We start from the raw sequence: 12,084 nt of genomic DNA on the forward strand, positions 1-12,084 counted from the left end.
CTAGCCTGTTCAGACCCAAATTGACTACAATTGTTATGGTTATATCGCCCTATAAGGACATCACAACAGAATGTATATATTTTTTAGAAACTGATGTTAAAGCTCACATAAGTGTAAAAATCATAAATTATTTTGAAAATATTTGTAATAGCCTTAGTAGGATCTTGTGCCACGATTAACAAATCATCAGCAAAAAACATCAAGTTTCAAAGCTGAAAATCATAAAGAAAATGTAAGCACAGAGAGAAAATAGTTCTTCAATTGACATACAGTATCCCACAAAAGTGAGTACACCCCTCCACATTTTTGTACATATTTTATTATATCTTTTCATGTGACAACACTGAAGAAATGACACTTTGCTACAACGTAAAGTAGTGAGTGTACAGCTTGTATAACAGTGTAAATTTGCTGTCCCCTCAAAATAACTCAACACACAGCCCTACACCGCTGGCAACAAAAGTGAGTACACCCCTAAGTGAAAATGTCCAAATTGGGCCCAATTAGCCATTCTGCCTCCCCGATGTCATGTAACTCGTTAGTGTTACAAGGTCTCAGGTGTGAATGGGGAGCAGGTGTGTTAAAGTTGGTGTTATCGCTCTCACTCTCTCATAATGGTCACTGGAAGTTCAACATGGAACCTCATGGCAAAAAACTCTCTTGAGGGTCTGAAAAAAAGAATTGTTGCTCTACATAAAGATGGCCTAGGCTATAAGAAGATTGCCAAGACCCTGAAACTGAGCTGCAGCACGGTGGCCAAGACCATACAGCGGTTTGACAGGACAGGTTCCACTCAGAACAGGCCTCGCCATGGTTGACCAAAGAAGTTGAGTGCACGTGCTCAGCGTCATATCCAGAGGTTGTCTTTGGGAAATAGACATATGAGTGCTGCCAGCATTGCTGCAGAGGTTAAAGGGGTGGGGGGGGGGGTCAGTCTGTCAGTGCTCAGACTATACGCCGTACACTGCATCAAATTGGTCTGCATGGCTGTTGTCCCAGAAGGAAGCCTCTTCTAAAAATGATGCACAAGAAAGCCCGTAAACAGTTTACCGAAGACAAGCAGACTAAGGACATGGATTACTGGAACCATGTCCTGTGGTTTGATGAGACCAAGATAAACTTATTTGGTTCAGATGGTGTCAAGCGTGTGTGGCGGCAATCAGGTGAGGAGTACAAAGACAAGTGTGTCTTGCCTACAGTCAAGCATGGTGGTGGGAGTGTCATGGTCTGGGGCTGCATGAGTGCTGCCGGCACTGGGGAGCTACAGTTCATTGAGGGAACCATGAATGCCAACATGTACTGTGACGTACTGAAGCAGAGCATGATCCCCTCCCTTTGGAGACTGGGCCGCAGGGCAGTATTCCAACATGATAACGACCCCAAACACACCTCCAAGATGACCACTGCCTTGCTAAAGAAGCTGAGGGTAAAGGTGATGGACTGGCCAAGCATGTCTCCAGACCTAAACCCTATTGAGCATCTGCGGGGCATCCTCAAACGGAAGGTGGAGGAGAGCAAGGTCTCTAACAACCACCAGCTCCGTGATGTCATCATGGAGGAGTAGAAGAGGACTCCAGTGGCCACCTGTGAAGCTCTGGTGAACTTCATGCCCAAGAGGGTTAAGGCAGTGCTGGAAAATAATGGTGGCCACACAAAATATTGACATTTTGGGCCCAATTTGGACATTTTCACTTAGGGGTGTACGCACTTTTGTTGCCAGCGGTTTAGACATTAATGGCTGTGTGTTGAGTTATTTTGAGGGGACAGCAAATTTACACTGTTATACAAGCTGTACACTCACTACTTTACATTGTAGCAAAGTGTCATTTCTTCAGTGTTGTCACATGAAAAGTTATGATAAAATATTTACAAAAATGTGAGGGGTGTACTCGCTTTTGTGAGATACTGTATAAGATAAAAGAGGAGTCAAGGGTCAACCATCTCTTGACCCTTTAATTACCTGGTTTTTCTTAGATATCTTACCATAAATCAGAATTCTAGCATTAGAACTATAATAACATTATTTTATTGCCATTTGCATCCAAATTTACTAAAACATAAGTAATGTGACCAAGCTATTGTATCAAAAGCATTAACAGAAATGAAAGTGGTAGTAAACCGCTGTGTGTGCTTTTTTTTATTTTTTTGCAACCTGCAAGGTAAAGCCATAATGTGCTAGTATGCATTGCATACTAGTACATTATGTGGAACTTACCTGAAAACTAAGCCAATCCAGCGCCGTGCTGTCACCGCTGAGACGGTTTCCATTTTCACCTGGTCTTCCTTCCGGGTTTGCGGGTTGTGTGAGTGGCCGGAGCTGCGATGATGTCACTACCGCACATGCGCACGGGAGCCACTGCTTACGGCATAGGACGTCACCAGCTGCATGTACAGTAAATATATCCTAGATGGTAAGCCTTATAATAGTCGCATTTCTTGCATTGTGTATAAGAATTAAAAAGCAGCCTTTCTTGCAATATTCAGTTTCAATACACAGCTCTCCCCTGTAGTATTTCAGTATCATTCAACCCACTCTAAGCCCAGACTTTTCTGGACCCGTCTCCAGGATCCTCTGTCCTCTGAGGACAGTGAAAGGTGAAGAACAGTGATGAGCTCATCTCCTTGTCACTTTCTTGTCAGCACATGAATGATGAATGAATGAATGAGCACATGATTAGCTCCTTCTGCTTCTTCCTCTCACACTCAAGCTTTGTTGAAAATGGACTGCAAGAGGCTGATACCAGATCAAATGCAGGTACTATACTTCTGGTTCATCAACAAGTGAAATAATAATTATGTGGTGTAAATGAGAAGTTGCGCTGACCCCAAAACAAAATATATGTGAACAAGTGGTGAAAAGCTTCTAGCACACAAACAAACCAAGTCGCATCAAATGTGTAAAAAATACGTGCAGCGCTAAAAAAATATATGAGTGTGTCAAACATGAATATATAAATTAGTGACTATAAAACAACTATAAAGTAATAATGATCAACACAATAAATATAGGTGAGGTGTATAAAATGTCCCAAGGAATGTGTTATGTATGGATATGTCCAGGAGTAAAGTCAAAGACTAGGGTCAATACATATAGGTAGAAGATGTCTTCTCAAACACAGGGGGAGCTTGGATATGTGATGTTGACTGAAGACTGGAAAACACATCAATCACAGACGACACGTCATAAGTATCTAGAGTTAGGTACTCTTACCAGATCCAGTGGGACGTATCAGCCATATAGCGGTACGTCTGTCAGGGCTTGTGTAAGTAGCCTCCCGTGAACTCTCCCCAAAAGGTTCACCCTTCGGTCACGATCTCCGATAGACAGGTGATCACTTGGGTCACGGTCACCGATAGCCAGGGCAGTCAACGGTGGGGATGGTCAGCTCACTCCCAAACTCTCCGGTTCCGGGCAGATTCAGAAGGTCTCCAGAAACCAATCATAGATGAAATCATGGAGAAAAAAGCAAAAAGGGGCTCCACATGGCGTAGGTCAAAAATAAAAAGGATTTATTGAATAAAAGCCTTACAAAATAAAACGTGATCACTGAATAAAAATCGGTGGCAATGTGGAAAGCTTGAACGCCCAAATAATAATTATGGTAAAGTGATTGTAAATGCTTTCTTTATCTTTTTAATCGCTTGCTGCGGTGTCATATGACGGCCAGGCGGCGCAGCTTTCGTTATGGGAGGGAGTCATATGACGCCCTCGCCCTCTCCCACCAGGGGGCGCGCGCGCCCCGCCGGTGATCGCGCGTGCCCGCCGTGTCACTGGGGACTCGGTGTGCGTGCCCCACGGCTACGATGTCCGCCGGGCACCCGCGATTGCCCGGTAACACAGCAGGACCGTGGATCTGTGTGTGTAAACACACAGATCCACGGTCCTGTCAGAAGAGAGGAGACAGATGGTGTGTTCCCAGTACAGAGGAACACCGATCGGTCTCCGATCCGATCGGTCTCCTCCCCTTGTGAATCCCCTCCCCCTACAGTTAGAAACACTGTCTAGGAACATAACTAACCCCTTGATCAACCCCTAGCATTAACCCCTTCCCTGCCAGTCACATTTATACAGTAATCAATGCATTTTTATAGCACGGATCGCTGTATAAATGTGAATGGTCCAAAAAATGTGTCAAAAGTGTCCAATATGTCCGCCGCAATGTCGCAGTCACGATAAAAATTGCAGATCACCGCCATCACTAGTAAGAAAAAAAATATTAATAAAAATGCTCTAAATCTATCCTCTAGACCAGTGGTTCTCAACCTTACTAGTGCCATGACCCCTTGATAAAATTTCTCAAGTTGTGGGGACCCCTAACGGTAAAATTATTTTTGTAGCATGGGTTGTCAGCACCCAAGGCAGGGCAAGTGATTTGCGTCCCTAACCCACGGATATTTAGCGCTCCCTGAGTCCCTTCCACTTAGGATGTACCACTCTTTTTTTTTGTTCTCCTTTCTTTCCCTTTTTATCTCTCTCTATCGTAATTTCTTGTTTTTTTTTTCCCCATCCCTCTCTCGCCGTCATTTTTGTTCTTTCTCTTAGTCTTTCTCTCTCTCTCTTTCTCTTTGTTCCTCCCCCTATTTTCCTTTCCCTTCCATGTATTCTCTATTTTTATTTCCTTCTCTTACTCCTTGGTGGGGGGAATGGGATGAGTGGCAGTGCTGGCGGGGAGTTGGGATGAGTGGCAGTGCTGGGGGGAGTTCTGATCAGCCAACTTAGGTGCTCTTAATCAAAGTCATCTGCTGATCTTAGAACTGTAGTGGGGACTTTTAATGGCAACAATAATCACAGGTAGTGTTACTCACTGTGTCTCCGATTTCGTGGTGTCTCGCAGCAGTGACACCTATGCCGAAATCAGGAGATAGGGTCTCCTTCAGCCCCTCCCACTTCAAATTCCTCACCAGTCAGCTGACCTCTAGTCACTTCCCCCCAGCCATGCTCTGAACTGAATGGGCGGCTGTGAAGAGGCTGAGTGGGCAGCCACAGGCTACAGGGACAGCCGTTGTGGGCTGCGGCGAAAAGGCTGGGAGAGCAGTGCAGGCTTCAGGATCAGCCCAGGATTCGGTGACCCCTGGCAAATCGTCATTCGACCCCCAGGTTGAGAACCACTGCTCTAGACGCTATAAATTTTGTGCAAACCATTTAATATACGCTTTATGCGATTTTTTTTTTTTTTTTCTTTTTACCAAAAATATGTAGAAGAATACACATCAGCCTAAACGGAGGAAAAAAATTGTTTAAAAAAAAAAAATTGGATATTTATTATAGCAAAAAGTAAAAAATAATGCGTTTTTTTCAAACTTGTCACTCTTCTTTTTTTTATAGCGCAAAAAATAAAAGCCGCAGAGGTGATCAAATACCACCAAAAGAAAGCTCTATTTGTGGGGAAAAAATGATAAGAATTTCATCTGGGTACAGTGTAGCATGACCGCGCAATTGTCATTCAAAGTGTGACAGCGCTGAAAGCTGAAAAATGGCTTGGGCAGGAAGGGGGTAAAAATGCATTGTATTGAGATGGTTAAATAACAAACATGTTATACTCTCCGCAATGGTTTTGCACAGAGCACCCTTAAACCTTCTTTTCTGGGGCCCCCAAATAGCGCTCTTAGCTCCTCCTCTTCTCCGAGTGACCCCATAGCAAGCCACCCAGCAAGGGCTCGATCCCGAGCCATGTGTGTCTACTGACACTAAGCATGGCTTAGCCCCTACTTCCTCCTCACTCGATTTGACTGACAGCAGCCCCAGCTATGAGGGGGTTAATAGAGTTGACTGGCGTAATGACGTCATCATTTTTTCATCGTCCAGTCAGCGGGCATTGGGTGTTTTTATGAATAAACTGTGCTGCTGCTGCAATGGTGGTTGCTCCTTTGGCTCTGATGCTTACACAAGTTTGGCTGAACAGAACTACAAATCCTCTAGGACAGGGATCCTCAAACTTTTTAAACAGGGGGCCAGCTCACTGTCCCTCAGACTGTTGGGGGTGCTGGATCAATGCAGTCTCACCAGTGCCCATCAATGCAGCCTGACCAATGCCCATCAGTGCAGCCTGACCAGTGCCCATCAGTGCAGCCTGACCAGTGCCCATCAGTGCAGCCTGACCAGTGCCCATCAGTGCAGCATGACCAGTGCCCATCAATGCAGCTTCACCAGTGCCCATCAGCGCAGCCTCTCCAGTACACAGGGATTAAAGAGAGGAGCACAACCAGATCACACAGAGCTGCTGGTAATGATAGCCTGTGAGATAATGGTAGCCTGTGAGGGTCAGTTTTAACAACTCCCGACTTACCGCTGTCAACAGGCACACGGAAGACAGCCACGAGGAGGACTAAGAGCTGGCTCCACTTGTGTAGCTTTTCCATGCTGTTAGATGCCAGAGCGGGCTCTCTGTGTCTCCGCCCCCATCCTGGACAATGCCAGTGTTTGGTCCAGTTTCTCCCTATGGGGAGGGGTCCGTCGGAATCTCTCCAGGCGGCTGAGTGCAGGGACCGTAGTTTGAGGACCTCTGCTCTAGCAGGTAAAACAGCCCTATGTAAATATTTCAACTTCAACTGAGTTCTGCATTAAATAGACATTGCACAAGGACTTATGCAACATTTTTTGGCATTGTTTTGAAGATGTTAAAAGACCTGTAATCCCAAGGACAATGTATAGTGTTTTAACTTTTTTTCTTTTACATATACAGTAAAACCTTGGTTTGAGAGTAACTTGGTTTAAGAGCGTTTTGCAAGACAAGCAAAATTTTGTTATAAATTTTGACTTGATTTACAAGCGACATCTTGATATACAAGTAGCGTCATGTCACAACTGAGTATAAAAGAGAAGAGAGGCACCTCTAAGTGTAGCAGTATGGTTACATTTATTGAAAGTATAACATTTAGCAACATATTGCTACACTTAGAGGTTCCTCTCTTTTATACTCTCTAGCTCCTGCTGGATTTTGCTTCTAATCCCCTTGTGGAGGCTTCCATTTGTGGATGGACATTTTATGGTTACACAACCTATCACATTGCTATAATCTTTTTATATAGACTATAAACTGAAGGACCTATGAATAAATGGTTATGGAACAAATCATTTGAGTTTTCATTTTTTCTTATGGGGAAATTCGCTTTGATATACAAGTGCTTTGGATTACAAGCATGTTTCTGGAACGAAATATGCTTGTAATCCAATGTATTACTGTATATAAAAGAGACCATGCAAATAATCTTACTGACTTGTTAACCCCTTCCTGCTGAGTGTATGCATATATGTGACCTCATTCTACTGTGGGGGTGCATACGTGAGCACCTGTGCTGAGAGCACGCTGTACAACTTCTTGAAGAAATCAACAAATGATACTTTATTCATAGTGGGACATTTTCTTTCCCTGCAAGAACTGTCAAGTTACAGTAGATTATAGGTTTCATTTTCCAACCTGGCCTCAACATATCTGAAATAGAATTTATTGCTATAAAGAACAAGACTAGTATTTATATATGAGACTAATGCCGCATAAACACGGTCGGACTTGCCAACGGGACAAACTCCGTCGGCATTTCCGACAGAAAAATTTAGAGCATGTTCTCTATCTAAGTCCATCAGAAATGCCAACAGAAAAAGTCAGATGGGGCATATACACGGTCGGATTATCCGACCAAAAGCTCCCATCGGACTTTTTTTGTCGGAAATTCTGACTGTGTGTATGCAGCCTAACTGCCTCTTTGGCCATCTCTTAAGTTTATCATTGTGCTCTATAATTTATAGATATAGGGAGTCTATTCATGTGTTTGGTGCAAACTGAAGAGCATTCTGAAAAAAACTTTTTTTTATCTTGTACAGTTTGAATGTGCTTGTTGAGCCATGAAGTGTTCCTGTACACATCATATTTTTCCCCTTTTCTCCCCGATCAGAATGCGGTGCCCTGAAAACAGTGGAAAACGCAGAAGTGATACCATTCTCAGAAAAAAACCTGCAGTATATACGGTATAGATGCCTAGGCGGCTACAAAAGAAAAGCGGGTACATCAAATCTTGCCATATGTGAATTTAATAGTACCACTAAAAAGGCCTACTGGAAGTATGGGAACATCGCCTGCATACGTAAGTGTTACTGAATTTTATTGTTAGAATATATTGAAACCCCATCTATAAACGTCTCATATTTACTCCCTTTTGGTTTGTTAAAGTAGAACTTTACTCTGCAAAATGACTTGGAGTCTCTGGCCCTGCCTCCCTAGTAATAATAGCTGTTTTTTTTTTTTGGCTTAGGCCAGAATGACGTACTGTGCTCCAGCATCCCCCTGGGATAACTTTGGCATGTGTCCTAGGAGGCTGCGGGAGCCCATTCACAGAGTGGCCGGGGGTTGAGTGGGGGACGTGAAAGCTGGCTCATCAGTGAGGGCTTTGCTGCCTGAACCTGGGAGAAGCAGCTGAAGGACCAAAATGGGGGCATGGTACACAGGCTCTGACACCTCAACAGTGGATTGCTGTAGGACAATGCTGGATATACTGGACTGGTGAGTATGTATGAGAATCCAGCAAAACAGCTAAGGGGGGCAGAAAAGGAGGGATGCCATGGAGGAGTTAAGTTCTGCTTTAAATATACCATTAGAAAGTTTTATCATATCTGTTTGATAAATGCATAATTATGTTGAATCTGTTGGAAATTCAGAGCTGTCCTGTGTCCTTAGCACACTTGCTATGTTATCTCAAATAATCTATTTAGCCCTCCTAGTTCATTAGTTCATTAGACCCTGGGTACAACTAACACCATGTGGTCTACAGAAATGCTGTGTGTTATTACCCTGTTTCCCCGAAAATAAGACCTAGCATGATTGTCAGTGATGGCTGCAATATAAGCCCTACCCCCCAAATAAACCCTACCCTGTTTCCCTGAAAATAAGCCCTACCCTGAAAATAAGACCTACAAGGACTTTAACTAGGGGTTTATTTGGGGAGTAAGGCTTATATTACAGCCATCACAGACAATCACGCTAGGTCTTATTTTCGGGGAAACAGGGTAGCTCCCAACAGGGCCTAGGAGCTGATTGCACTTCTGATATAACAACATACCTCCCAACTTTTTGAGATGGGAATGAGGGACACCTATTAGCAAAAGTATGCAGGCATAGGACACACCCCTTGCCACGCCCCTTTAACCACTTCCCTACCCGCGTATGTACATATGACATCCACAGATGGGATCTCCCATCCTGGGTGGACGTCATATGACGGCCTCGGGTTCCCGGCTGCCTAGGGGGCGCGTGCGCGCCACTGGGGGCGCGCGCGCCCGCCGCGTTGCTCGGGTCCCGGTGCGTGTGCCCGGCGCCCGCGATGTCCGCCGGGCACCCGCGATTGCCCCTTAACCAGGCCGGACCGTGGATCTCTGTGTGTAAACACAGAGATCCACGTCCTGTCAGCTCAGAGGAGAGCGATCTGTGTTCCCAGAACGGAGGAACACTGATTGGTCTCCTCCCCTTGAGCGTCCCCTCCCCCTACAGTTAGAAGCATTCCCTAGGAAACACATTTAACCCCTCCCCGCCCCCTAGTGGTTAACCCCTTCACTGCCTATCCCATTTACACAGTAATCAATGCAATTTTATAGCATTGATCGCTGTATAAATGTGAATGGTCCCAAAAATGTGTCAAAAGTGTCCGATGTGTCCGCCATAATGTCGCAGTCACGAAAAAAAATTGCGATCGCCACTATTACTAGTAAAAAAAAAAATAAATAAATATTTTTTTTTTTAAATGCCCTAAATCTATCCCGTATTTTATAGATGCTATAACTTTTGCGCAAACCAATCAATATACGCTTATTGCGATTTTTTTTACCAAAAATATGTAGAATACGTATCGGCCGAAACTGAGGAAAAAATTAGTTTTTTTTTTTTAAAATTGGGATATTTATTATAGCAAAAAGTAAAAAATATTGTTTTTTTTTCAAAATTGTCGCTCTTCTTTTGTTTATAGCGCAAAAAATAAAAACCGCAGAGGTGATCAAATACCACCAAAAGAAAGCTCTATTTGTGGGGGAAAAAGGGACATCAATTTTCTTTGGGTGCAACGTCGCACCACCGCGCAATTGTCGTTTAAAGTGCGACAGCGCTGAAAACTAAAAATTGGTCTGGGAAGGAAGGGGGTGAAAATGCCCGGTATTGAACCGGTTAAAGGAGAATTGTACAAAAAAACAAAAAAACAAGATTGGTTAAACCACTACTATTCCTTTATATTGGCTTTCGGAATTTACAAATGCAGCAATTTAGAAATCAGATAAAAAGTTTAGCGCTGTAAAACACTTTTTGATAGCTAAAAAGTTCTTTTTTTTTATACATCTATATAGATCAGACCAAAATGAGGGACACATGAGAAGGAATGAGGGACATTGCACCAAATCAGGGACAGTCCCTCAAAATCAGGGACAGTTGGGAGCTACAACAATAGTTATTTTTCTGTACTTGCAGGGTGTTTACAGGGATAAAATGTGTAAATATGCATGTATTGCAAAGATGTACTGCATATAGGGTTGCCAACTGTACCCGAACAGTCCAGGTTTTGAATCATGTGTCTGGTTTTCAGTCTGCCTGAAACCAGAACACATTATTCAGACAGGAATGTAGCTCAGAACAGGGCCTGACAGGAGGGTGAGGGAGCATTATGCATGCCACATTACTATTCTCTTAGGAGCGCCTGAAAGTGTCCCAGGTCTGTTATCCTATAGTGTATACTAGAACTCAAAGAAAAAGTGACAACCCTTAACTACATATGATTTTTTTTTATTTTGTATTGACATACTCTTGAATTATGAAGATTGATTTGTTAGGGCTCTTTCACATGGGGCGGATCAGTGATGATCCGCCCCGTGAACATCCGCTTGCTCAGCGGGGATCGCTCCGCCGATGCCCGCTGAGCAGGAAGATGGCAGGTCCATCGCTGCACACTGTGCAGCGACGGACCTGTCAGAGCGCCACTCTCCCCTATGGAGGATCGGATGATGACGGACCATAGAGTCCGTCGTCACCCGATCCGATCCGAACACGGATGGAAAGGTAGGGTTTTCCTCCGTTACACTTTTATAGATCGGAGCGGGTCGGATGTCAGCGGACATGTCACCGCTGACATCCGACGCTCCATAGACCTCCATGGAGTGTCCGTTCAGGTCCACCTAAAAAACTGACAGGCGGACCTGAATGGACAGTCCATGTGAAAGAGGCCTTATGATGTTTTACTTTTGCTTTGCTTACTTCCTGGAGGTATTTCTAACAAAAGAGGTGGCAAAGTTCACTTACTACTAGTATGCTGACTGAGACCCTTATCTCAGTGGTCAAAAGCTAGTTGGAGTCCTGTTGAAAAAAATCATAGTTGAAGTGTTATTAAATGGTGATGTGCACATACTACTCACTATAGTTTTTTTTTGGGGGGGGGGGTGAAATAAATACACTTTTTTTTTTTTTTTTTTTAAATTAAAAATTGTCTTGTCTGGGTCTTGTTTAACCACTTAAAAACCGTGCATAGTAAAAGTGTTTGTAGGCTGTGCATTTACTACAACATGTTAGGGGCTTTTTACAGTGGACTACACTGTAATTATGCTTTTTTTTTTTACATTACAAGCATGGATGCCATGGGTCTTGTTGAAAAGTGGCCTAGTAAAACTGTGTAAAGACCATGCATGTACTTATTACACTATTTTAGGGGTGTTTACCGTAAAAATAAATACACTAATGCTTTTTTCATTTTTTCGTTTTCTTTTTTTTTTAAAGTTGGTTGGTGTGGGTCCTATTACCAAAGCAGCCTAGTGAAAGGGTTTAAAAATTGTGTATTTGCTCACTACAATATTTGAGGGCTTTTTCAATGAAATAAACACACTATCATGCTTGATTATTTTATTAAAGATTGGCCGGGTGTGAGTCCTGCTGAAAAAATGACCTAGTCAAAGACTGTTTATGTACTCACTACATTATTTGGAGTGCTTTTTTTTTCCCCACAAATAGAGATTTTTTCTGGTGGCATTTGATCACCTCTGCAGTTTTTATTTTGTGTGCTTTAAACAAAAAAAGAATGGCAGTTTTGAGAAAAATATATATTTTACTTTCTGCTATAAAA

The 12,084-nt window shown here is 43.3% G+C and overlaps 1 protein-coding gene across 2 annotated transcripts in view; it reads left to right on the forward strand.

The window, feature by feature from the left end:
* Positions 1-12,084, forward strand: part of IL15RA (interleukin 15 receptor subunit alpha) — a 197,503-nt gene that overhangs the window by 100,584 nt on the left and 84,835 nt on the right. For both annotated transcript variants that reach the window (XM_073619387.1, XM_073619389.1), the window contains exon 2: positions 7,894-8,082. In XM_073619387.1, coding sequence (XP_073475488.1) covers positions 7,894-8,082 — 189 coding nt within the window. The remainder of the gene's footprint in view (positions 1-7,893; positions 8,083-12,084) is intronic.

This window comes from Aquarana catesbeiana, linkage group LG03, assembly GCF_042186555.1.
Source record: "Aquarana catesbeiana isolate 2022-GZ linkage group LG03, ASM4218655v1, whole genome shotgun sequence".
Taxonomy (NCBI): Eukaryota; Metazoa; Chordata; class Amphibia; order Anura; family Ranidae; genus Aquarana; species Aquarana catesbeiana.